The sequence below is a fragment of the Camelus bactrianus genome, chromosome X (genome assembly GCF_048773025.1).
Source record: "Camelus bactrianus isolate YW-2024 breed Bactrian camel chromosome X, ASM4877302v1, whole genome shotgun sequence".
NCBI classification, from domain to species: Eukaryota; Metazoa; Chordata; class Mammalia; order Artiodactyla; family Camelidae; genus Camelus; species Camelus bactrianus.
The window spans coordinates 38,078,930-38,106,079 of NC_133575.1; the positions used below are offsets into that span (position 1 = coordinate 38,078,930).

Below are 27,150 nucleotides of genomic sequence, written 5' to 3' on the forward strand. Positions count from 1 at the left end.
CCAGCTTCTGGGTTGTTGGAGGAAAGCGAGCGACCGTGACGTCTTCGCAGGAGGGCGCGGGGAGCGGGGGACGCTCCGGAAGGGCATGACTGAGGGAACCAAGGACGAGTGGGCGAGAGACAGCCTTCCCCTTGCTGAGCGGAAAAGGGAGGGCCGAGAATTCCTCAACTCGGTCCTGTTCGGAGAGCTAGAGGCGTTACCTTCTGGGCTAACAAGACTTGGACCTCCGAGGTGGGCTAGAAGGGCCACCCCTAGTAGCTATTTATAATCTTCCCAGATTTCTAGGCAGGGGTGACCAGGGAGCCTTGAGGCGGGGGCGAGCCTGGAGACCTTCAAAGCGAAGTCTCTCCCTTTAGCCAGGGGAAGACATGATAGGAGTCCCCACCCAGCCCCGCCATGTTTTAGTTACAAAATGAATAATGTTTTTTGATGGCAAGAGGTATCTAGAGATTCACTGTGGGGGATGGGGAAGATCCCAATTATGTACACAGTGGAAATATTTTTAATTCAGCTTTTAAATTTTGAGATGTGGATTCACATGTAGATTTAAGATATAATGCAGAGAAAATCCCATGTACTTTAATGCTTCCCCCTAAAGGTAACATGTTGTATGGTAAAATATTACACTGAGAATATTGACATTGGTACAACCCACCTATCCTTTTTCCCAAGTATTGTTTTGATGCTTTAAAAAGTTATTAATATATAATGGACATCTGTTTAACTCATTCTTTTTTATTGATTCCCGGTATTCCGTGGAATAAATGCAGAAATGTTCAGCTGTTCCCCTACTGATGGCCATTTGGGTCGTTTCATGTACTGTGTTGTCAAAATCCGTGGACATATTTACTTGTGGATTTTGGTCCCATATACTGCCCTAGGCGTGACTCCGTTGCTATGCTCCTCAGCAAAGCCACTCCTCTCGTTTCCTTCAGTCTCTACTTCCTCACATCCCAGAGCATATTTAACTTAATTCAGTTTGGCTTCTGTCGCTCCCATGTCTCTGAGACTGCTCTTAACCAGATCACTGATGAATAATAATCTTCCCAAATCAGCAGTCATTTCTCTACCCTTTCCTGTGACCACCCAGCATTATTCCACAGTTTCTTGCTCTCATTCTCTTGGTTTCCTCCTATATCTCTGGCTACTCCTCCACCTATCATTCTTCTTCATCATAGGTTATTACAAGATATTGAATATAGGTTCCCTGTGCAATACAGTAGGTCACTGTTGTTTATTTTATATGTAATAGTCTGTATCTGCTAATCCCAGAGTCCTAATTTGTCCTTCCCCCTCCCCTTTTCCCCTTTGGTAACCATAGTTTGTTTTCTATGTCTGTAAGTCTGTTTCTGTTTTGTAAACAAGTTCATTTATATCATTTTTTTAGATTCCACATGTAAGTGATATCATATGCTACTTGTCTCTGTCTTACTTCACTTAGTATGATAATCTCTAGGTCCATCCCAAATTGAATTTTAAACATGAAAAATACATCGGATGGATTAATAACTAAACATTGCAGACGAAAAACATTAATGACTTGATGTCATAGCAATAGAAACTAAAGAAAATGAAACAGAGGAAAAAGATTCCGAAAAAATAAAGAGTATAAGCGAGCTGTGGGACAATTTCACATGGCCTAACACGCAGGGAAATAAAATCCCCAAAGGAGAGGAGGGGGAATAGAAAAAGTACGTGAAGAAATAAAGTCCTAAACTTTCCAAAATTAATGAAACATATAACTTCACAAATCCAAAAAGTTCATTGAATACCAGCACAAGATGAAAAATACACAAAGGCATATTGTAATAAAATTGCTCCAAACTAATGATACAGAGAAGATCTTTTTTGTTTGTTTTTTTCTTCCAGTTTTATTGAGATATAATCAACTTACAACACTGTATAAGTTTAAGGTGTATGGGTTAGTGATTTGACTTACATACATCCTGAAATGATTATCACAATAAGTTTAGTGAAGATCCATCATCTCAAATAGATACAAAAAGGGGGGAAGGTATAGCTCAGTGGTAGAGTGTGTGCTTAGCATGTACGAGGTCCTGGGTTCAATCCCCAAAACCTCCACTTAAAAAAATAAACATAATTACCCCCCAAAAAAACCCCACAAACAGATACAAAATTAAAGAAATAGCATTTTTTCCTTGTGATGAGAACTCTTAGAATTTACTCTCAACTTTTATATATAACATACAGCAGTGTTAGTTATATTTATCATGCTGTACATTACACCCCTGGCACTTATTTATGTTATACCTGGAAATTTGTACCTTTTGACTGCCTTCATCCAATTCCCCCTCCCCGAAACCCCCACCTCTGGTCAAACACAAATCTGATCTCTTTTTCTATGAGTTTGTTTGTTGGCTTTTGACGTGTAATTGACCTTCAATACTGTGTAAGTCCCTGGTGCTGTGAAAACTTCTGTTTATAGAAGTACCACCCCACCCTCATCACCACAATGGGGAGATTTACCTCACCTTTTTTCCTGGAGCAAACAGGACTTAACATCTTATTTGAATTAAGATGGGTTTCTAAGTTTTTAAATTCTTTTTAATTTGCTTTTTAAGCCAGTGGTCTGGTTATTTACTTAATGCTGTATATTAATAGGCCAGTCAGAGAATGAAGAATGAGGCACATGCCTGTCATACAAAGTTGTTCTGAGGAAGGGTGTCAGAATCAAAAAGGACCAAGTTCTAATGACCAAGTAACCAGCTGAAGAAATCCAAACTTGGAATTGTGGGAATGAGTTGTAAGTATCCATATCTCAGTCAGAATCTTTCTCAAAACATAAATCTTGAAGCCCAAAACAACGCTACTCAGACCCAGGTGGGCCAATTATAGTATTAGAATTTCTTCTAGGAACATTTCACCTTTTGTGGATGTGACTCAATGAATCAATCTTTCTCTAATGCATCCTGGAAAATGGATTGTTTGTGGATTGAGAAATAGTTGAAGTTTTGCTCTGATGTTTTGAAAGGTAGCATCCTAATCTTCATTAAACAACTAATTATTGAACATTCATTCATTCAGTTACCCAACATTTACCGAGTGCCTGCAATACACCAGGCACGCTGTACTAAGTGTTGGGGAACAGAACAGTAAACAGAACAATATCCTTGTCCTTGGAGGAGAAAGGTGATGAATGAATATATATTATATATGAAATAAAATGGACTAGGAGGTAGGAAGAGTTGGGATAAAGGGAGGGGTTGCGATTTTATTGGTCAGATTTTAATGGTCAGAAAAAACTGTGATAAGGTGACATTGGAGCAGAAACCTGAAGAGGGGGTATGCATGAGGTCTGGGTTCAATCCCCAGTACCTCCATTAAAAAAATAAATGAATAAACCTAATTACTCCCTCCACCAAAACAAACAAACAAACAAATAAACAAAAAACCCTGAAGGGAGTGAGGGAATGAGCCTCGTGGAAATTTGGGGGAAAAGCATTCTGGGTAGAAGGAAGAGCCAGGATATCAATGCAGCTTCTCAGGTGAGTCACAGAGGTATGGAGTGTGGGCAGATTATGCAGGGTCTTGTAGGCCATTTAAAATGCTTTGGCTTGGGGGTGGGGAGGGTGTGTCGGTGTATCTCAGGGGTAGAGCACGTGCTTAGCATGCAGGAGGCCCTGGGTTCAGTCCCCAATATCTCCAATAATTTTTTAAAAATAAATAAAATAAAATGCTTTGGCTCCCATTCTGAGTGAGATAGGAAGCCATATGGAGGGTTTGGAGCAGAGGAGACATGACCAGTCTCGCCTTTCCAAAAAAACAAAAAACAAAAAAACACTGGCTTCTATGTGTAGACCAAGAGGGGAGCAGGGAAAGGGGAAGCAAGGAGGGCAGTTAGGAGGCTATTTGCAGTAAATTAGGCAATAGTTTTTGGTGCCTTGGACACTGGGCAGTGGAAGAGATAAGATGTCTTCTGGAATTATTTTGAAGGTGGAGCTGAAGGGATATATTGATGGGTTGGATATAGGGTGTGAGGAGGATAGACTCTGAAGGTTTTAATTAAGTTGAGAGTCAGCTTGTAGGAGCAGATTAAGAAAGGAATGACTCTGAAGGTTTTAATTAAGTTGAGAGTCAGCTGGAGGAGCAGATTAAGAAAGGAAACTGGGAATTTTGTATTGGTTTTGTAAAGTCTGAAATGCTTATGAAATACCATATAGAGATGTTGTGTAGGTGATTGGATATGACTGAAGATTAGGAGTGAGGTACAGGCTGAAGATGACAAATTCAGGAGGCATCAGACTCAAAGTCATTTAAAGCCATAAGACTAGAGGAGATCACCTAGGCAGTGAATGTAGATGAGGAGGTTAGAGGCCTAAGCCCTGGGGCATTCCAAGGTACAAAGGTCAGGGGAAAGAGGAGGAACTGGCGAAACAAAACTGAGTAGGAGCAGCCAGTGAGGCAGGAGCAGAACCAAGAGATTTCTGGAAGTCAAGTGAAAAAGCATTTCAAGAAGGGAGTCAAATAAGGTCCTACCGTAGAGCACAGGGAACTATATTCAATATCTTGTAATAGCCTACAATAAAAAAGAATATGAAAATCAATATATATGTGTATGTATAACTGAATCACTATGCTGTACATCAGAAATTGACACGACACTGTAAACCGACTATACTTCAATAAATAAATAAATAAAATTTTTTTAAATTTTAAAAAGAAGGAAACCAAATGTTTTTTTGTTGCTGAGAGGGAAAGATGAAGAGTACGCATTATATGCAGGCACTGGGTACGCAGATGAACCAGAATTCCAGGCACATAGTAGATATTCATGTACTTTTAATTGTAATAAAATTGTATTTTATCACATGTAACATAAAATTTACCATCTTAACCATTTTTAAATGTATAGTTCAGCAGTGTCAAAATATTCACATTGTTGTAAAACAGATCTCCAGAACTTTTTCATCTTGTAAAACTAAAACTCTATACCCATTAAACAACAACTCCCAATTTCCCCCTCCCCCAGCCCCTGGCAATCACCATTCTACTTTATGTTTCTATGAATTTGACTCCTCTTGATAATTCACGTAAGTGGAATCATACAGTATTTGATTTCTTATGACTGTCTTATTTCACTTAGCATAACATCCTCAAGGTTCATCCGTGTTGCAGCATGTGTCAGAATTTCCTTCCTTTTAAAGGTTGAGTAATATTTCATCGTATGAATATACCACGTTTTGCATATCAGTTCATTCCTCGATGGCCACTTGGATTTTTTCCACCTTTTGGCTATTAAGAATAATGCTGTTATGAACATGGGTGTGCAAAATCTCTTTGATGCTGTGCTTTTAATTCTTTTGGATATTTTCCCAAAAGTGAAATTGTCAAATCATATGGTAATTCTGTTTTTTTAATTTTGGGGGGAAACTGCCATTTTGTTTTCCATAGCAGCTGCACCATTTTATATTCCTATCAATGGTGCACAAGGGTTCCAATTTTCTCTACATCCCAACCAACAGTTTTTTTTTTTTTTTTTTTTTGGTAGCCATCCTAATGGGTGTGAGGCCTGGACAATTGTCATTCTTTTTTTTTTTTATTTTATTGAAATATAGTTGATTTACAATGTTGTATTACTTTCTGGTGTACAGCAAAGTGATTCAGTTATATATATATGTACACATATATTCTTTTTAATATTCTTTTCCATTATGAAACTGAATTAGAAATCAATAAAAGCAAAGTTTCTGGAAAATCTCCAAATATTTGGAAACTAACTAAATAACACACTTCAAAATAATTCAAGGATCAAAAAAGTCACAATGGAAATTAGAAAACACTTTGTCCTGAATGAAAATGAAAACTCAAAATATTAGTATTTGTGGAATGCCACTAAAGCAGTATTTCAGGGTGAATTTATCACATTAAATGCCTATATTACAAAAGTAGAGAGGACTAAATAAGAAAGGTCTAAAATCGATTACATCAACTTCCATCATAAGAAACTAGAAAAAGAAGGACAAAGTAAACCTAGGATAAGCAGATGAAATAAAAAAATAAAGATCAAAGTGGAAATCAATGAAAATACAAAACAGAAAAACAATGGAGAATATTATGAAGCCAAAAGCTGTTTTATTGAGATAAATAAAACTGATAAACATGAAGACAAAAGGAAAAAAAAAAGGGAGAAGACATAACTTACCAATATCAGGAATGAGAGAGAAGACATCACTACAGATACTAAAAAGGATAAAGGAATATTATGAATAACTTTATGCCAATAAGTTCCACAACTTTGTTGAAATGTATAAATTCCTTCAAAGACACAAATTACTAAAGCTCATTCAAGAAGAAATAGTTGGCAGGAGCTGGGGAGAGGAAATAATGGGGAGTAATTGTTTAATGGGTACAGAATTTCAATCCTGCAAAATGAAGAGAGTTCTGGGGATGGATGGTGATGATGGCTGCACAACAATGTGACTGTACTTAATTCCACTTAACTGTACACTTAAAATTGTTAACAATATTGATTCTTCCAATCCAGGAGCATGGGATATCCTTCCATTTTTTTAAGTCTTCTTTAATTTCCTTCATCAATGGTTTATAGTTTTCTGTGTATAATTCTTTCACCTCCTTGGTTAGATTTATTCCCAGGTATTTTATTACTTTGGGTGCTATTTTAAAGGGGATTGTTTCTTTAATTTCTTTTTCTGTTGATTCATCACTAGTGTAAAGAAACGCAACTGATTTTTGAACGTTAATTTTGTAACCTGCTACCTTGCTGAATTCTTCAATTAGTTCAAGTAGTTTTTGTGTGGACCTTTTAGGGTTTTCTATATATAGTAACATGTCATTGGCATATAGTGACACTTCTACCTTTTCTTTTCCAATTTGGATCCCTTTTATTTCTTTCTGTTGCCTGATTGCTGTGGCTAGGACTTCCAGGACTATGTTGAATAGGAGTGGTGAGAGTGGGCATCCTTGTCTTGTCCCAGATTTTAGTGGGAAGCTTTTGAGTTTTTCACTGTTGAGTACTATGCTGGCTGTAGGTTTGTCATATATAGCTTTTATTATGTTGATATATGTTCCCTCTATACCCACTTTGATGAGAGTTTTTTTTTATCATAAATGGGTGTTGAATTTTATCAAATGCTTTTTCTGCATCTATTGAGATGATCTATTGAGATGATCTATTGAGATGATCTATTGAGATGGTTTTTGTCCTTTCTCTTGTTGATGTGGTTTATTACATTGATTGATTTGCATGTGTAGAACCACCCTTGTGTCCCACCCACTTGATCATGATTTATAATCTTTTTTATGTGCTGTTTGATTCTATTTGCTAATATTTTGGTGAGGATTTTTGCATTGTTAAGATGGTAAGCTTTATGTATGTGTATTTACCACAATTTAAAAAAAGAAATAGAAACCTGAGTAGCCCTATATCTAGTAAAGAAATTAACTTTATAGTTAAAATTCTTCCTACAAAGAAAACTCCAGGCCCAGATGTTGTCAGTGGTGAATTCTAGCAAGCATTTAAGATGAAAATAATCTCAACTCTACCTAAATTCTTGCAAAAATTTGAATAATTCCCAGCCCATTCTATTGGACCAGCATTACTCTGATACCAAAACCAGATAGATATTACAGAAAGAGAAAATAAAGACCAATATCCCTTGGGAACATAGATACAAAAATTCTAAACATAATTTTAGCAAATTGATTCCAACAATGTATTAAAAGGATAATACATCATGACCATGTGGAGTTTATCCCAGGAATGCAGGGTTGCTTTACCATTCAAAAATTAATCAGTGCAATTTCCCATACTAACAAACAACAAAAGGGAACAACATGTGATCACCTCAAGAGATGCAGAAAAGGAAGATGATAAAATTAAGCATGATTTCCTGATAAAACTCTCAGGAAAGTAGGAATAGAAAATAACTTTGTCAATGTGATAAAGAACATCTGTGTAACAGGTGTATTAAAAACACTCATTGCCACTCATTATGAAGGAAATGCAAGTGAAAGCCACAATGAAATATCACCTCACACCTGTCAAGATGACTGTTATCAAGAAACCAAAAGACAAATGTGAGTGAGGATGTGGAGACACTGGAACCCTTGCACACTGTTGGTGGGAATGCAAAATGGTGCAGCTTCTGCAGAAAACATGATGGAGATTTCTCAAAAAATTAAAAAGAGAACTACTGTATGATCCAGCAATCCCACTTCTGGATATATATCCAAAGGAATTGAAATTAGGATCTAACAGAGATATAAACACTCCTATGTTCATTTCAGTACTATTCACAATAGCTAAGACATGGAAACAACCTAAATGTCCACTGACAGATGAATGGATAAAGAAAATGTAGTATGCATATATAATGGAATACTATTTGCCCTAAAAGGAAGGAAATACTGCCATACGTGACAGCATGAATGGACCTCAAAGACATTTTGCTAATTGAAATAAGCAGGACACAGAAAGACGAGTACTGCATGATTCCACTTTTATGAGGTGTCTTAAAAAAGTCAAATTCTTAAAATCAAAAAGTAGAATGGTGGTTAACAGGGGCTGGGGGGAGAGGGAAGTGGGGAGTTATTAATCAACAGGTATTAAGGTTCAGTAAACTCTAGAGATTTGCTATACAACGTTATACCTATAGTCAACAATAATGTGTACTTAAAATTTGTTAAGAGCATAGATCTCATGTTGAGTGTTCTTACCACAATAAGATTAAAAAATAAAACTCCTTGAAAGAAAAAAAAAGATACATGGATTGGCTAAAATGTTTTGGAAGCCTTCTCTATTTTGCACTAACAGACATGAGAGTCTAGTTGTGACTATGGCCTTGGTCCTTAGAGGTATTGCCCAAGGTTTGACCCTGAAACAGACCTACCTCTGCCATTTTCTTTGGAAGAGCAGTTCATAACTGGTGTTCACCTCATCAGCCCCTGGGGGGTTCATTATAACAGAGTGCTGGTTACCACCCTCAGAATTTCAAATTCATTAGGTCCAGGAGGGCCCTGAGAGTTTGCATTTCTACTGTTTCCAGGTGATGCTGATGCTGCTGGTCTGGGATCCATACTTTGAGAGTCACTGGTGACCTGATACTACAAAGTAATAGAACCCTTCCCCTGGAGTGTAACCTCCTCAAGGGAACCCTTGATTCAAGGTATGGCCAGAGTCCCTAGAAGGACAAGAAGCTGGGATTTTGCTGAATTTACAAATGGGTTTATGATTAGCATGTGTTGAACCTGCTTGGTAATAAATATTTGTTTAATAAATTACAAGTATGTTGGAGAGGGAAAAAAATGCTACAGTTAAAATTGTACTTAATGGCTGGTGAAAGACTGAATGCTTTCCCCCTAAAATCAGGAATAAGACAGATATCTACTCTCACCACTGCTATTTTATATTGTGCTGAAGATTCTAGTCAGTGCGGAAAAGGCAAGAAGAAATAAAAGGCATCTGGGTTGGAAAGAAAGAAAGAAACATGTCTTTATTTGAAGAAACATGATTATCTAATAGAAAAACCAATGGAATCTATTTTAAAAAAGCTAATAAAATTGTTAGTTTAGCAAGGTTACAGGATACAAGAGCAATGTACAAATATCAATTGTATTTCTATATATTAGCAATGAAAAATTAGAAATTTAAATTTAAAAATATGTCCAATAATATCAGGAAATATGAAATACTCAGGGAGAAATCTGACAAAAGATTTATCTTTTTTTTCTCTGCAAAAGAGAAAGAAACTCTGCAAAAGACCAACAAAGTTTCAGGGCTAATCCTGATTTCAAGAATCATTATAAAGCTACAGTTATTATTAAAACATACAGATAGATATACAGATAGACAAATATATCAATAGAACAGAATAGATCCATAAATCAATCCATACATATGTGGACAACTGATTTTTTTCTTTTCATTGTGGTGGATAACTGATTTTTGAAAAAGGCACGAAGCAATGCAGTGGAGGAAGGACAGTCTTTTCAACAAATGTTACTGGAACAGTTGGATATCCGTACTTAAAAGAATGAGCCTGTCTCCATACCTCCCACCATACACAAAAATTAATTCAAAATGAATCAAAAATCTAAACATAAAATCTAAAACTCTAAAACTTCTAGAAAACCTTTGTGATCTGGGATTAGGCACAGATTTCTTAGATGTGACATCAAAAGGACAATCCAAAAAGAACTAAAAAATCTGACTTCATCAAAATTGAGTATTTCTGCTTTTCGAAAGACATTGTTAAGAGAATGAAAAGACAAGCCACAGACTGGGAGAAAATACTTGCAAATCATGTATCTGATAAAGTATCTATACCAGAATATGTAAAGAATTGCTTTTTAAAAACAATCTACTAATAGAATATGGCAAAGCAAAAGGGGTGATGGAGCTCTAATTTTCATAAAGATTCTTAAAGTGCTTTTTAAAAGAATCAGCCTTCTTTTTTAAAAGCAGTTTTAGATTCATAGCAAAATTGAGTGGAAAATATATCCTTGCCCCCACCTCCATGCACATCTTCCCCCACTATTGGCATCCCGCACCACCAGTGGTACATTTGTTACAATCAATGAACCTACACTCATTGACAACAGCATATCATTGTCATTTAAAGTCCATAGTTTACATTAGGGTTCATGCTTAGTGTTGCATCCTATGGGTTTTTACAAATGTATAATGACATATATCCACTATTAGAGTCACATACAAAATAGTTTCATAAGCAAGTTCATATTGTATAGCACAGGGAACTATATTCAATATCTTGCAGTAATTTATGGTGAAAAAGAATATGAGAACGAATATATGTATGTTCATGTCTGACTGAAGCATTATGCTGTACACCAGAAATTGACACAACATTGTAAACTGACTATACTTCAATTAAAAATATATACATATACACACAGAAAAAACAAAAAGAAAACAAAAAATTTCATTGTTTTAAATGTAGGTACTGGAGATTGAACTCAGGGCCTCATGCCTGCTAAGAAGGTGTTCTACCTCTGACCTATTCCTACCCCCTACAAAATAGTTTCATTGTTGTAAAATCCTCTGTTCTCTGCCTTTTCGTCCCTCCATCAACCTCTAACTCCTGGCAACCACTTTTAACTGTCTCCATAGTACTTCCTTTTCCAGAATGTCATAGAGTTGGAATCATCCAGTATGTAGCTTTTTCAGATTGGCTTCTTTCACTTAGTAACATGCCTTTAAGATTCCTCCATATCTTTTCGTGGCTTGATAGCTCATTTCTTTTGAGCACTGAATAATATTCCACTGTCTGGATGTACCAGTTTATTTATCCAGTCACCTGCTGTAGGACAATCGTGGTTGCTTCTAAGTTTTTGCAATTATGAATAAAGCTGCTGTAAACATCCATGTGCGGGTTTTTGTGTGGACATGTCTTCAACTCTTTTGGAGCGTGATTGCTGGATCATATGGTAAGAGTATGTTTAGTTTTGTAAGAAACAGCCAGACTGTCTTCCAGAGTGGCTGTACCATTTTGCCTTCCCACCTGCAATGAATGAAAGTTCCTGTTGCACTGCATCCTCACCAGAATTTGGTGTTGTCAGTTTGTTGGATTTTTGCCATTGTCATAGTGTGTAGTGGTATCTCGTTGTTTTAATTTGCAGTTCCCTAATGACTTAAAGAACTTTTGAAGATAAGGATGGGATGAGGTTATGAGGAAAATCAGTACAACCAAAAGATTAGTGAGCAAAGTTGTGGCATTTCGTCCTCTCGTGAGATGCCGTGGGGAAACCGGATACATTTAGTGCCTCTTCTCTGTAGCTGGTGGTGTCTGGTGATCTTCAGGTGATAACTCTTCCAGGTAAGCGGTGAAAGATCGGGGGTACGTGGACGTCAGGTGCTGAGGATCCCTCTGAGACCTGGGAAGGAAGTTGCTTCCCAAGTTTGAGGAAGGTACCCCACTGGCACTGATGGAGAAGTAAGCCTTCCAGGAAGTTCCAGCAGCCCCACTGGAAGAAATCAGTTCTGGACAGTGGAAATCAGCCAGACCGACCAAGGCACTTGAAGCGCAGGTGTATTTAGTGTGGCTGTGTAGGGGTGGGGGAAGTGGGGCATCAGTCTTTGGCAGTGGCTGCATGGAGGCTTCTTAGGATTCTCACTTCTGTCAGAACAGTGAGAGTGGCCCCTGAAGCACCACAGTACCTCTCGGACCCGACCTCCTAGCTCCCCTCTCTTTCATTTACTCCCATACAGCCACACTGGCCTCACTATTCCTCAAACACACCAGCAATGGTGCCACCACAGGGCCTTTGCATTGTTTCCCCCACCTGGACCATTTTTCAGATAGTGCATGACTCTCCCTTACTTCCTTCGTATCTTGGCTCAAATGTCACCTTTTCAGTAAAACTTTCCTATGAATACTGCCCATTCTGGATCCCCTTTACCCTGCTGTACTTCCTCCTGCCCTCCCCCCACATGGTTCTTAGCACCTTCTAACATACTGGATAATTTACTTCTTTTGCTTATTGCTTATTATCTCCCAGACCCACTGGAATATCAGCTCCACAAGGGCATGGATCTTTGTCCTGTTCATGGTTTTATCTCAAGTAGCTAGAAAATCATGCCTGGCATCAAGAAGGGACTCAATAATTGTTGAATGAATGATGTATGCTTTACTGTATCCCTAGCCTGCAGAACAGTACTTGGCATACAGTAGGGGCTCCAGAGATCCTTGCTGAATGAATTGGAACCATAGGGGCACCTGGTGAGGACGCAGTCCCCCTCACGTAGCTTTCCAAGTTGTTGGACACTTCACCTCACTGTGTGATGCTACAAACATGGGAGTTAAAAGGCCCCAGTGTGGGAATGGAGGGGAGCATCCTCCAGCTGAGGAAGGAATGTCAGAAATGAGAGCCTACCTGTATATACCCGCCATCAAGCTCAGCCCCAGGCAGTAGTCCCCATCACCCAAATAATTCACTTCTCTCTGAAAGGCAAAGAAAGAAGCTGCTTCTCGAGTCTGACGCCACAAATTCCTGGCTCAGTGTCTGGATAGTTTTTTAAACAGAGGCAGCACCCTGCCAGGGAAGCTTCTGGAGACTTGGCAGAAGAGGCAGATGCTTTTGCACCCACATCTTGCTCAGTCCCTGTGATGTGGAAGAAGCCAGTCTGGATAAACTGTATGGGTCATGGTCCTCGGCTTGTGAGCGGTCCATGGAGAATTCATGGGCTCACAAAAGCTGTTGCTGCAGTAACCGTTGCCCAAGGGGTAACAGCCGAGAAAGCTGCGCAGACTCAAAGGGTCTTTAGGACCAAGTCTTTGTGCACAATGAACAAAGCGCAGATTGGGAAAGCCTCCTGATGCTGTCTACATTTTCCAGAACTTAAGGAGCTCTGTTCTCAAACTGAGGGATCAGGAGGGATCCTCTCTGAGGAAACACAAAAAAATCTGATCATCTGCTCTGGGGGACCAGGCGTTCTGCCATGGGCTAGGCGTTCTGGACACCGGGCCGTATTCAAGAACTTCAGGTCCCATTTCCAAAGGCAGGCTCGGGAGAAACATTAACTCTAGGAGATTGGAATCTGATGCAAGATCTATTTTAAGTGTCATGGCACATGGAGGAGATGGAGGGATTGTCTGAAACTGCCAGGTGATGCCACGTTGCAGGGCAGACCCAGAGGGACAATGCCTTTCCCTAGAGAGCTTTATATCATTCTCAAGGGCACTACCAAGAAATTTATTATGATTTGGAGAAAGGAGGAGGCCTTCTTTTTTTTTATAGAGTATTTTTATAATTTTTTTATAGAGTAATTTTATAAATTTTACAGTTTACAATGTTGTGTCAATTCCTGGTGTACAGCACAATGTCATACATGGATATACATATATTCATTTTCATATTCTTTTTCACTTAAGCTACTACAAGATATTGAACATAGTTCCCTGCGCTATACAGTATAAACTTATTTATCTATTTTATATATACCATATATATAAAATATCTGCAAATCTTGAACTCCTAGTTTATTCCTTCCCACCCCACTCCCTGGCCTCTTTTTTTTTTTTTAAATGCAGGTACTGTGGACTGAACCCAGGACTTCATGCATGCTAAGCACACACTCTACCACTGAGCTAATACCCAACCCTAGGAGGAGGCCTTCTTGACTAGGCTTCACACATGACAGCGCAGGAAACTGACTCCTGGACGTGCCAAACTGGGAACCTCTAGAACTCCCAACCTTTCCCAAGATTAAAAATACAACTCAGCTTACTGTATAGCACAGGGAGCTATACAATATCTTGTAATAACCTATAATGGAAAAGAATCTGAAAAAGAAGAGATTTACATATGTGTGTATATATATGTACATATATATATGTGTGTGTGTGTGTGTGTATATATATATATATATATATATATATATATATATATATATATATGGAACTGAATCACTTTGCTGTACTCCTGAAACACTGTAAATCAACTATACTTAAATTAAAAAAAATACACGTCAGCCTGCAGTTCCAGGGCAGTGTGTGCAGTCACAATGATGACTTAAGAACTGGAGGAACTGGGGGCGTTGGGGTGGGAATTTGTTCTCCAGTGTCGGCCTTAACAACCCTTTTTGGCTAATCTTGAAAACAGGTGAGTTCTGGAATTAATTAGGGACAATCAAAAAAAGTAAATCAGTCTGTGCCAGTGTCCCTCATATGGGGGTTACTACGCTGGAAGGTTTTCTAATCATCCCTTGCCTTACTGGGTATACGGCCATTGGTCTGGCCAACTCATTGTTTTTCTATACCTTGCTTATTTTGGCTCAAAACAGCAGTCTGCCTCAGCTTAGCAGGGACGGCAGCTCATGTCATCCTGTACAAGAACTATTCAAATTCTCCAGTGCTGTGCCATGTTCTGAAGTGTCAGTTTATACCAGAGGCCTAGATCTAACTCAAATACAGCTAATTACATCAACGACTTAGTGATGAAGGATGAGTTAGAAACAGTTGTGCCTAAAACTCTGACTTCCTTTGATTTTTTTTTCTTCCTTTGTTGATTTTTTATCTTAGGCCACTGAGTAGGAAAAAGGATTCTCTGACAATAACCTTTTTGAGAATCCAGTTACCTGAAGCAACCAGGGAAATTCTACCCGAGACAGACAAAACTTTTTTACTTTCAAGCCAAAGTTTTGGGACTAAAATGGGGGCCCCGAGGTTAACTGGGGCCTCTGGAAAGTAGTGCTAACACATCCCCTTGGTGGGTAGAAGCCTCCCTTCTTCTTGACCCCTGTCACAGGCTCAAGATAATCTCTGGGCATCTGCTCTGGACCAAGAGTAAGAGCAGAGCCTGCTAGATTCTTGCTCAGGAAGTTGTCCAGGGATGTGGCCTTCCAGACTTCATAGTACCTGCTGGGGACAGATTTCATAACTTCTGGACTCCAACAGTGAGTGTGGGAGCGAATGGATCCTTCCGCTTGGTTAGCTGCCCAAGCAAGGCAGTGGGGCTGAAAAATGGAATAGTTCCCACCTTAATCAGCCTGGCTCCCGCCTCCTCTCACAGCGCAGCACACCACTTACGATCTCTTCGTTTTACTTGGTATTTGAAATGGTTTTTATTATACACTAACTTCTGGTAAATATTGGTTTGCTTCTAGCCTCCCTTCTGGTCCATCCAGCTTGTGCCCTGACCCTGTCCCAGGGCTGCGCTGCAAAGTGGAGGGCAGAACAACAACCTCCCCACCTTCGTGAAGGCAGTCTCTCCACACCGTGCAGGACTGGTAACAGCCTGGGGGATGGGAGTGTGTCCACAGGTCAGTCTTCATCCGAGTCGCTGGGGCCCACGTACTGGCAGACAGCATCATAGTGAAGCTTTACCACCTCATTCTCTCTCCGCAGCTGCACCAGAGCCCGGCTCCGCTCTCTGTCCCAGTCCAGCAGACGGCCCACCTAGAGTAGGGGCGGGAGGAATCAGCAAGGCCAATGCAGACCCTGGGACATTCCCTGTGTGCCCCTACCCCCCATTCCCAGGTCTGGGACTCACCCTTCCAGCCTGTGGCCCCAGCACCACCATCACCCGGTTGCCCTCGACCTTAGGGATCAGGGTCTCCAGCATGTCTTCCCTCAGGCCTGCAGACAAGGAGAGGGGAGTGAGGCCCCCAGCAAGGGCAGCCCAGCCAGGGTCCTATCAGAAGGGCCTCTCCTGTGTTCCCTGGAGCTACTCTGTACCTGCTAACAGATGGGAGTTCCCCACATCCATTTCACGGATGAGGAAACCTAACGAGTGGTTCCTGGGAATAGTTGTAATAAAGAGAGCATTTATATATGATGATGATGGCTGGGGGTGATAACAGAACAGATTTACATACATATATAACTGAATCACTTTGCTGTACACCTGAAACATTGTAAATCAACTATACTTAAATTAAAAGAAAAATACACCTCAGACACCATTTATCATAGGCATGCTGTATGCCCTGCCCTGCACACAGAGCACACATCCCTACAAGGCACCAGTCACAGAGGGGGAGAAACAGGTGTTAACTGTGCAGATGGAGAAAGTGGGGCTCAGATACTCACCATCACAGAAGTGTCTGACATTCTGTTAGAGGATGCTGGGCGTTGCAAAAAACCCACCCTCCCAGCCTTTGCCTGGGCCAGGTTCTTGGCCTATGACAGCCTTCTTGATCAGCATCCAGGATGACAACCCAGTGGCCATCCCTCAGACTCACCTTCCAGGACCTGGCCTTCATCTGTCCGACACACACAAGTATCTGGGCTCAGGACATCTTCAATTGTCATCTGGGGAGAGGGTCAGGGGATATGAGAATGTCAGAGAGCTAAGGAGGCCCAGTCCCTGGGGGAGGAAGCAGACGCAGGTGCGGGGTTCCCACCTTGGTGTTGTAATACTGGCCACCCTTGTGCAGCTTGTCCACAAACCGCACGCGCAGGTCCCTGTGCAACCAGTGCTGACTCCTGGGGGCTGCTTTCTCACTCTTGGCTGCAGGCCCATCCTGTCTGTAGAGAGGGGCCGACAGGAGGCTTAGCTCTTTATCAGAGGCACGTTCTGGGCACACCACCTTCACCAATATTGTGAAACCCACCCATAATGCTACTCCTAGTTCCTTCCAGGCAAGTGCCTTGCCCTGGGGACGCTTTCTCTGACTGGAGCCTCACCATGGTCTTCCCCCTACCCCCATCCCAGATGCCCAGGGTCCCACCGGTCTGGAAGGTGTTTCCGCTTCCTCTCTGAGTCCTCTTGCCGGCCGTGGAGGTCCTGATTCCGAAGAGCCTTTCGTGATGAGGCTGTTCCGTTCTGTTGCCCTGAGGTTTTGCTCACCTGGCCTGTTCAAGGGGGTGTGGGGAGAACCAGAAAAGAGCCTCGGTATCTCACCCTCTTTCCTTCCAGGCCACACCCCAGCCTCAGACCACCTTCCATCTGCCAAAATGCCCCCTCTTACCATCAAGCTTTTGCCTGGGCTATTAGAACACTCTCCCCTTCCTCTCAACCATCTCGGCCTCTGTCAGGAAGCCTTCCTCAACCATCCCAGCCAGTCCTGACAGTGCTTACCTGAGCCAACCACCTAGTATGGGCTAGAGAGTCCTGGAGAGCTGACAGCACCCATCTCCCATGAGCCAAACTGGCCCATCCTACCGATATGCCTAAAATGCCTTCCTCCCCATCACCATCTAGTCCTAGCTGCTCTCACTCCCTAGCAAGAGAGGTTCACCACCCCAAATAAAGACCTCCCAAGGGTAGGGAATGGTTTCCACATCTGTTTCTCCCGCCTTAGAAAGAGGCTAAAGAGTTACTAGATCAATCTTTTTTCAATTAAATGGAATATACAACTTATGTTCATTCTCACTTCTTAACTGTGACCAGAAATCACCCTTGCCAGCAGTCCATTGTTCCACCCCTCTGCGGATCTAACCTCTGCCCCCAAGATAGGCCCTACCACCCCCAGGAATGCTTCTACAATTTCCCCAGCTAGGTAAGAGGCTCACTCACTGAGATCCAAGGAGTTCTTGTCAAACTCCTGCTGGGAGACAGGCCGCAGGCAGTACTCACTAACAGTCACCATGCGGCTCCCTGCGGCCAGACGGACCATGGCTCGAACATTGTCAGGATCGAGGCCTTCCACCTAAAGTATTGTGGGGAAGAAGGGAGGCAGGGGTTGAGTGAACTTGACCCACAGTCCTAAAACCAAACTGTCTGTCCCTACCTCTGATAGGCCTCACCCCTGTGTCTCCCCCAGCAGACCGTGGGGCTTGGATCTATTTTAAGTATCTAATCCTCAGGGACTTGTGGCATAAGGATTCTCTCCCTTTTAGTTGAAGCTGAGGCTCAAGACAGGCCCAACAAATAGTCTTGAGTTACTGAATGAGGCGGTGGGCCAGGAAGGCCTGAAAGACAAAGACTTCCAGCTTTCCTACCCAAGACCCAATTCTTCTGCCCTCTGACCCTCACATCAATCTTCCCTGCTGCCTGTCTTGGGCTCCAGGCACATCCTGGTTGCTTACTTTCCCATAGAGGCCACGGTGAGGGCCAGAAAGAACCACCACAGCTCCTCCAGGCACCAGTCCTTGAGGCTGGTCTTCCTTATCCTTCTCTTGCTCATCTGGCCTTGGCAGCCGGTGGGGGCCCGTGGGGGCCAGGGCCTGGACCTCAGTCAGGTTGGCGCCCAGCCCTAACCCCTTGGGCCTCAGTGCATTGACACGAGGCTTCACCACTCTGCAGGGAACACAGGATATGGGCTTGTTGTGGGGGATGCATCTGTCTTCAAGGCCCCGTTCCCCACCCCTACCCCCAACCACTGCCCGAATCCCACCCTATCAATATGTTCAAGAATATCCTTGCCAAACTCATATTAGGACAGAAATGGCAATTTCATTTGGTTTAACCTAATAACATGTTGTGCATACCCTCTATTACACAGTATCTCTAGTAGGATCTGAGGCAGGTTCCAATAACCAAATATACTAATATTTCCACAGGGGAAACCATATGACTATTCACCAAGCAGAAGAAACAGAACATAAAATACTCAGTGTCAATTCAGGTTACACTTGACTACCAATTGTTTTATGGAAAAAAAAAAGTTTGGTTTTCAGATTTTTGGGGAGTTTAAAACTGTGGAAGAAGGGCTCGTAAGCCCATGTGATAACAATAGCAAATATATAGTATGTGCTTATCTGGGGCCAGGGCTTACTGTAAAGTGCTTAATGTGCATCATTTCACTTAACTGTCACAACAGACTTGGGAAGTCAGTACTGTTATTATCCCCATTTTTCAGCTGAGAAGGCTGATGCCCAGACAGGCAATCTTTACATAAATGAGATCTTGTTAGGTTATGGGGTTTTGAAGGGCAAAAGGAGGTTGAACAGTAGTGGAAGGGGCTACTGAAATACTTAGGGTGGAAATGCGTCCTCTCCCTGCCTGGATGGTTCTGGGTGGGTGGTAACCATGCAGGTCTTGTTCCCTGGCCCATCTGCTGTCCCCTTGCCCCTACCCTACAACTCACTGATTGAAGGTGCGGCCAATGCCCTCGCCAGGTTTCCAGCCCATGCCCCGCAGCATAGCCAGCCCGTAGGCCTCCACAGGGACTGCCTCGTAATCAGCCTCCTCTGGCACCTATGAGTTTAGGCACAGAAAGGATGGTCAGGTTTGGCTTACAGTGGGCCCTCTGAAGTGTGCTCGCTATCACACATGGGGTGACCCTTGAGGCTTCTTTCCCAGTCAACTCAAGGGTGAGTTTTGATTTCCTCTTGCTATCCCTCACTTTACTCCTCCACATTCAGTCCTTTGACAAATATTTATAAAGGATTCATTCTGTGCCAGCTACTGTTCTAGGTGCTGGGGATAAAGCAGTGGACGAAAGAGACAAAAACTCCTGCCCTTATGTGGCTTTCATTCTAGTTGTGGAGACATCACAAATAAAATACATAAAACAGTATGTCAGATAGTGATATGGTATGTGAAGAAAAATAAAGCAGGTTAAGGGGATGCAGAGGGATGGCGAAGGGAATGTTACTGAGTTGACATCTGAGCAGAGACCAAAAGATGACAGAGGGAGCTCTGAGGATATAAGAAGAAAGAGCGCTCCAGAGAGGACAGTAAGAGCAAAGGCCCTGAGGCAGGACAAGATCTATGTATGAAGAGCATCATGAAAGTCAATCTGATTGAAACAGATATGGAGGCTGAGGAGAGCTGGGCAGAAGCCACAATAGGATGGCAGCCAAAAGGGGACCAGAGAGGAAGTTACTGCATTAGTCCAGATGAGAAATGCTGGTGGCTCAGACCAGAGTGGTGTAGAGGTGATGGTGAGAAGTCGTCTGACTCTGGATATATTTTGAAAAAGGAGATGACAGGATTTTGCTGACAGATTGTACACAGGGTATGAAATAAAAGGCGTCAAGGGTGACCCTAAGGTTTTTAGGCTAAGTGAGAGGAAGATGGATGGAACTGTAATCAACTGAGGTGTGGAAGGCTACAAGAGGAGGGAAAATGAGAGAAAGGAGGCCAAAGCTGGAACAGGACAGAGAGTGAAGGTCTTTTTTTTTAAGATGAAAGAAACCAGAGGATGTCTGAAGGCCAATGAGAACAGTTCAGTCAAAAGAGAGAGTGGTTTGGGGCCATAGGAGAACTAGGAACCAAGGAAGCATTGCAAAAAAAAAATTGTGAGTAAAGAGTGAAAAGTAGGGTCCATGGGTATGAAAAACAGACTTGGTTACTTCTGTGGACACACCCCTCACTTCTCGTGTTATCACCTCCCATCATCAGTCCTTCAATTCTTTATATTTGTTGCAAACACACCACAAGTTGCCTCACTGATGGACACACACCACACCTGCTCCCATGCCATTTCCTGCCACCATGCCAGTGTTTGGGTCATCACTGCCATTAGGAGCATTCACCCTGCTCTGCCATCTCTCACTAAACCCTCTCTGTCCTTCCTGACCTCACTCCTACTGCTCTGGCCTGAGCCTCCATCCTCTCTAGCCTGGACTGCTGGTCTCCTTGCCTCCACCTTTGCTCACTAGTTCTGCTCATAGCAGCCAGAAAGAGCCTGTCAAATCATAAGTCTTGTCCCTTCTCTGCTCAGAGCCCTCCCATGGCTCTCATCTCACTCAGAGTAAAAGCCAAAGTCCTCACTGTGGCTGACTTCTGACTTCATCAACTACCCATACCCCTCACTCCAGCTCCACTGGTCTCCCTGGTGTTCCTCAAACACTCCAGGCAGAGTCTACTCTCAGGATTTCTCCATTTCCTGTTCCCTCTGCTCCTCGTCTCATTCAGATAATCCCAGAATCCGAGTACTTGTTCACTTGTTAATGCTTCCAAAAATGATGAAAGGAGGAAGGGAGAGGCAGCAGGCCTCTAGTACACACACAGACTTTTCCTTCTGTGTTCAGGGAGGCCGGCCTGGCCAACAGGGTAATGAGAGACTGGGGAAGGAGGGAGGCAAGGGGCCAGCTCACTGTCTCAGCCCGGGGTTCGCTGTCTGCCCCTTCCCCGTTGGGGGTGCATCCTTTCTGGATCATGGGGATAGCGAGCGTGGGGTCGACACCCGCATTCTCTCTCTCTTCCAGAGACTTCTTGGATTCTAAGGAAGAATGGGAGGGAGCAATGAGGTCCCACCCTATCCTTCCGCTTTCCTCCCCTTCTTCCTTCACTAGGGCAAGGCAAAGGAGGGAGCACTCACCCTCAATGAGTTCCTTCACAGCTTGGGACAGCATTCCATCCGCCAAGACCTCAGGATGTATGGATGGTCCAGGGGCCTGGGTGGGTGGCTGCCTGCGATGGCCATTCTGGATCAAAGGGATGACAAGTTCCTTGGGGGCTTCTGAGGGCTTCACACTGATGTGGACACAGAGGGGTGAAGTTGGGGAAGCAGCACGATCAGTGGGTTCTGAGCCATACCCCTTCATTCAGGGGAAAAACACAAGAGCCAAACTCACCCTCAGCCCCAAGTCACTCAACCCCTCCCTTCTTCTGTCTGGCTCTCCTGTTAGGTCGCTGGTGAGGCTTTCTTTGGATTCTCTGCCCCACCCTCAACTTAAATATCAATTCTTCTGAGGAACCGGTCTCAGTTCTGGACCCTCTATTCACCCCAAGACCCACTTCCATGGTTTCCACAATGACCTACAAATCACCATCTTCAGCCTGGACTCTTTCCCCAGCTCCAGGCTCCACACCAGCCTCCTGGATGGTTGATTCTCTTCTGGAAGTCCCTGTATCAGGCTCTCCTTTCCCAATTAAGCTGATGGGGGTCTCCTCCAACCTGAATCTGCCGCTCCATCCCGCTTGCCATATTGGACAAGCCCCACCGCTTTAGCTGGGACACTAGGAGTCCTGTCATTCTCCCCTCTTTCCCTTTTTCAGAACGCAGGCTCCTCAGGGCCCCCCAAGCCCTAAAGACACTCCCTTTCAGGATTATATCCTCTCCTTTCAACCCCTAGGGTCAACAGGTCCAATTTCCGCCCCCCTCTCCTACTAACTCCAGCCTTCTCGCTTCCACGAAATTTCCTCACGCAGTGCTTTAGGCTTTACAGGCCACTGTCACCAAGACAATCAACTCTGATTCCACTCCCCGCACTGCACTGGTTTCCAACGGACGAAAGACCCAGCGCTTCACCTCTGTAGCTCTCTCCCTTCCACGGTCTTCAAGAAATCCTTATCCTCCGGAGCCGCACCCGCGCCGTCTCCCGCCAGCCGAATCCGGGCAGATACTCGACTGAAGCTGAATGAAATTGGGACACTGGAGGCTCTCGCCGGCCGCAATATACCATCTTCAGCGTCCGCCATCTTGCCCCTCTTCCCAGGCCGGAGCGCTGCTTGATGGGAAGTTTAGTTTGTTCTCACTTTTCCGGGGGGCGGACCACGAGCGCTAGAACTACTTTACCCGTGAAACACTGCGGCACCGGTGGTCAAAGGCTAAGGGGCCATAGGAAGTAATTGCCGCTCTTTTTACGTCACAGGAGAGCGTGGCGCCAAGCATACCGGGAAATGTAGTTCTTGGAGGAGGTAGGCTTGATAGAAGGTGGGTTCGTTCTTTCCAAGTATTGATTCCTTCCTGTAGGCGTTTACTGTGTGCTCGTTATTCTGCCCTACTGGTGTGGGAAGTGTAGGTAACAAAAGTCATTAAGAGAAACATCTGTGAGTGCCAGTTGTGTACGATAATAAAAAATAGACATGTAAATGGTGCCTACACGTGACAGATTTAATACTGGACAAATTCTGGATTCAGATACAGTTGATCCTTGAATAACATGGTTTGAACTGCAAGGGGCCACTTATATGTGGGTATCTGTCACTAACTACCTCCTACAGTACTGCATGATGCAAGATTGGTTGAATCCAAGGATGTGGAACATGGAGGGGAGACTAAAGTTATATGGGGATTTTAGACTGCACTGGGTCGCTGCCCTAACCCCCCTTTGTTCAAGGGTCAACTGTATTAATAAAATAGAGGGCCCTCCTCTCTAGAGGCTCCTACTCCAGCGGGGATCAATGACACTTAAATGGATATTAAAACAAAAACAAAAACAAAAGCAAAAACAATTCCTACCAACTTTAAATATGTCGTGAGAGCCAGGTCCTAAGGCTTCAGAAGATTAATGAGATAGACTCCTCTTGTGTAGGACCTTAAGAGACTGATACTTAAATAGTCATAAGAAAGAATACTACAAATCTGCTAAAAATTCTTCCCAAGGAAATCATCGAAGATGTGCAAAAAAAATTTATACAAGATTCATCAGAGTATTATTTATTGTAGCAAAAGCTTGAAGACCACTTAAATGAACAACATTAGGGGATGGGCTAAATGAGTTATAGCACATGGCTTGAATGGAGCAAATATACTAGAGCCTTTAAATGTGAAAGTATACATATAATTAAATGAAATGGGACATAGTAACAATGTTTGGAAAGCAGAATAGTACAGTGGCTCAGAGGATGGTCTTGAAAACAGGAAGTCCAATATTCGCAACGTTCACCTACTGCAATAACCCTCTCTGTGTCACCTCCTAGAGGAATATTCTAGGATAACCCCAGCCGCCTCGAATCGCCGCCGAGCCCCGCCCTCCCAACTCACGCCCATGGGCCCCACCCAGCGGAGTAACTAGCAATCCCGGGCCCGCCACCTCAGAACCCAGCGCCACTCCGGCCACGCCCTCCAGGAGGCCCAGCCCCCATCACGCACCCTCCTTGGGGCGCAGGCGCAATGAAACGCCGGCCCTGCGAACCAGCGCCGCCACGTCGGCCGCGGCTCGGGCCGCCAGGGGGCGCGCGTCCAGCCGCGCCAGGAGCTGCCGGGCGCTGGGGCCCGCGGGCGGGGAAAGGCCGCGGCCTGCGCGAGTGAAAAGAACAGATCAGCGCCCACCCTGAGCCTCAGCGAGCCACCACACCCCCGACGATCGAAGACCTAGTATGCCCCTCAAGATCCCCGGGGACCGAGACCACGCCCTCCGTAGTTCCAGAGGTCGCCGACTGTCCCTCTCACCTCCCGCGATCCCCGACCATCGCGGGTGTGCCCGTGGACCCCCCGCCTGGCCCCACGATATCCCTGGAGATAGCTGTTTAACCTCAGTACTCCTGGACACCTCCGAACACCCCGCAAATACCTCTGGAGGTCTCCGACTGCCCCCTTGTAACCCCGGACTACAAACTCTCCTCCCCAATATGGAGAGGGACCTAGATTTCCCCCAGATGTCCCGACAGAACACGGTCTGCCCCCCACCCCAGTGGCCGCGGCACCCCCGAGTCCCATTCCAGATATCCTAGGCAACCCTGACGGCCCACGTGGCCCCAGAGTGCCCCCTCCACACATCCCCAGAGGCCCCCGCCTCACCCCCCAAAATGCACCACAGACCCTGAGTGCCCAGGTGTCCCCAGTGACCCGGGCAGACCCCTCTGACACATCTCCCCCGAGATTCCCGAGAGCCCCCGGGTCTGGTGCGCTGCCCCGCAGCGCGGGTGTGGGTGCGGGTGCAGGTAGGGGGCCTCGAGCCCAGCCCCGGTCGCTGGGCCCCTGCCCTCTACGGCCGCCGCCCGCCCGCCGCCGCCGCCGCCGCCGCTTGGGCGCCAGGGCTGCTTTGTTTACCACCTGTCGGAAGGAAAAGGTGAGGAGCAGACAGGCGGGGCGAGGGCTGGCAGGGACGCGCCCGCTCCCTCCCCCCCGCCCCGTACCTCCTCTGCTCCGCCTAGGGTCCGCGGCGCCCCCCGCAAGCCGCTCCATGACCAGGAGTCGGCGGGGTGGACGCACGGCCGCCAGCGACGCGTTTGGAGCGCCCGGGCGCGCTCACCTGGCGGCCCGCCCGGGCCTGGACGCGGCTGAGGCCGGCCGGTCCCGTGCCCGGCGCCCCGACCAGCGCCGTGACCTACCTGGCGGCCGGCAAGGAGGCCAGGCTGTGGGAGCCAGCGCGAGCGCTTGGCCTCGCTCTGTCTCAGGCGCTGCCTCTGTTTCCCAGGACCGTGGGAAACCTCTTTCCACCCAGGGGATGTTGTTACTCCTCTGGTGAGAAGGGGAAGTCGAGGCCCAGACAAGTTAAGGGCCCCACCTGAGCTCTGACAACTACCAAGGGGATCCAGAACCCGAACCCAAGTTTACCAGGGTGTTCTGCCGCCTCCAACAGAGCTTTGCACAGCCTAGGCACTCAGTAACTTTGCAGTGAATGCTTGCCTCAGCTGGTCCCTACTGGGGAACTGGAAGAGTGTGGTGGGCTGGGGAGGGTGGCGCCCTTGGAGCCTTTGGGGTCCATGGGAGGCTTGGAGGCCCTGAGCAGGATAAGGTTTGGGGACTCAAAAAGTAGGGAGGGGCAGGCCCCCTGGAGAAGGAGGGGCGGTAGGGGCCTGGACTTGAGGAGGCTTTGAAGGCGCGTTGGTGGGAGGGGACGCCAGCCAGTGAGAGGTGAGAAATGAGGTCCTTTCTAGGTTTGAAAAGGGGTGGGGTATCCGGAGCTGAAGGCCCAAGTGGGAGAGTGATTTGCACAGTGCTACTATAGTGGAAGGACGAATGGGGTGCAGTGAGAGAAGGTCTGTGGCCACCATTTTGTGGAGGAAGAAACTGAGGGCAGGAGGGGCTCAGGGCCCCATAGCCAGCCAACAATAGCCCTGGATTTGGCAGCTTACTCCGCACACTTCCTTGGTCCAGTTCCTGTTCCACTATGGGCTGTAGATACACTGTGTCCTGACATCCATTCTGGCTGGGTGGACAGCCTCTCTCATCCACTTCGCAGGGTCCCAGTGTTGTGGTAGGTGAAAGGGCTGATTGTTCTCTGCTTTCATTCCTCCTGCAATCTCATGCCCCTCCCATCTCTGACCTGACCTTGTCTGAAGAGGGGCACACTGGACCTCCTTCCCTCCTCTGCCTTGTTCTCCTGGTGACTACATGGGGTTTTCACAGATCCCCAAATAGGCCCTCTGTTATTCTCACCTCCCTGCCTTTGCCCATGCTGTTCCTCTCCCTGGGAGGCCTTTTCCGACATTTGTCCACCACTGCATGTTATCAAGGCCCAGTTCAAAGACTCCAATCGTCCATTCTTCTCTTTCTGAAACAAAGAAAGAACACATGTTCATATGCAGATGGTGTATGTTTGACTATGAAGAATTGTAAACCAAAGTGCTTCTGTCTGTGGGGAAGAGTCCAGGCTGATTTATTTTCCTAAGTCTTCCCAAGAAAATTCGGTTGAGGAGAAAAACCAAGGCTGAGACCTAAACATCCATGTCCTCTCCTCCATTAGGAAGCCTTGCCTCTCTCTCCTCTAGGGCCCAGTCCCCTCTCCCTCCCCCGGGGATGTCACCAATTATGCAGGGCAGTGCCGGTCACCGGGATCATTGGCCTCTGGTCGTCTGCCTGCCTGAACTGGGATCTGCTGTGTCCCTCTTGGCTATCCCTGGAAGTACAGCTGATGTGTGAGCTCCCAGGATCCCCAGCAGAAGATGCCCGCATCTGCCCACCTTCTCTTCGAAGAATCCAGGATGCTTGCTTTGTATAATGCTATGTAAACTTCTTACCTATGGCTTGTGGAAGGAGAAATAAGCCAACACTGGCACAATTATTATTCCCTAATTTTATAAATTAGGAAACAGAGGCCCAGACAAGGTAACTTACTCTCTGCCTGGCTCTGTTCTTATTGAGACTTCGCGCACTGAAGATGGAAATGTCAGCTTCTAATCTGGCGTTCAGGACTTCATTTCTCA

At 44.9% G+C, this 27,150-nt stretch overlaps 1 protein-coding gene and 1 long non-coding RNA gene across 7 annotated transcripts; one reads left to right on the top strand and one right to left on the bottom strand.

Annotated features, from left to right (window-relative positions):
• Positions 1–16,275, top strand: LOC105079409 (uncharacterized). Its single transcript, XR_836264.3, has 4 exons — positions 1–231; positions 2,623–2,764; positions 9,027–9,146; positions 15,605–16,275. It is a non-coding gene; the product is annotated as an uncharacterized LOC105079409 (long non-coding RNA).
• Positions 9,448–25,293, bottom strand: GPKOW (G-patch domain and KOW motifs). Of its 6 annotated transcripts, XM_074358928.1 has the most exons (13): positions 25,138–25,287; positions 24,821–25,054; positions 22,586–24,298; positions 21,653–21,807; positions 21,429–21,553; positions 19,472–19,581; positions 18,471–18,681; positions 17,959–18,091; positions 17,171–17,294; positions 16,844–16,967; positions 16,682–16,751; positions 15,991–16,076; positions 9,448–15,896 (listed from the first exon to the last, which is right to left on the bottom strand). In XM_074358928.1, the coding sequence occupies exons 3-13, from the start codon at positions 22,753–22,755 to the stop codon at positions 15,762–15,764; spliced, it is 1,443 nt and encodes a 480-aa protein (XP_074215029.1). In that variant the 5' UTR covers positions 22,756–24,298; positions 24,821–25,054; positions 25,138–25,287; the 3' UTR covers positions 9,448–15,761. The 6 variants fall into 6 exon arrangements, with proteins under 6 accessions (XP_074215029.1, XP_074215032.1, XP_074215031.1 ...); XM_074358931.1 differs by lacking the exon at positions 24,821–25,054 and having other exon boundaries at positions 22,586–23,057; positions 25,138–25,293; XM_074358930.1 differs by lacking the exon at positions 24,821–25,054 and having other exon boundaries at positions 22,586–23,060; positions 25,138–25,289.
• Between the last annotated feature and the right edge of the window lie 1,857 nt (positions 25,294–27,150).

What these genes read in the sequence shown, in the direction of transcription:
- GPKOW (XM_074358931.1), bottom strand. Translation starts at nt 22,755, where the DNA reads ATGGCGGACGCTGAAGATGGTATATTGCGGCCGGCGAGAGCCTCCAGT. An exon ending in TGAAGGCCAGGTCCTGGAAG is followed by an intron (nt 16,077 to 16,681) that starts GTGAGTCTGAGG and finishes CCTTGTCTGCAG; the next exon opens with GCCTGAGGGAAGACATGCTG. An exon ending in TGGGGCCACAGGCTGGAAGG is followed by an intron (nt 15,897 to 15,990) that starts GTGAGTCCCAGA and finishes CCCCTACTCTAG; the next exon opens with GTGGGCCGTCTGCTGGACTG.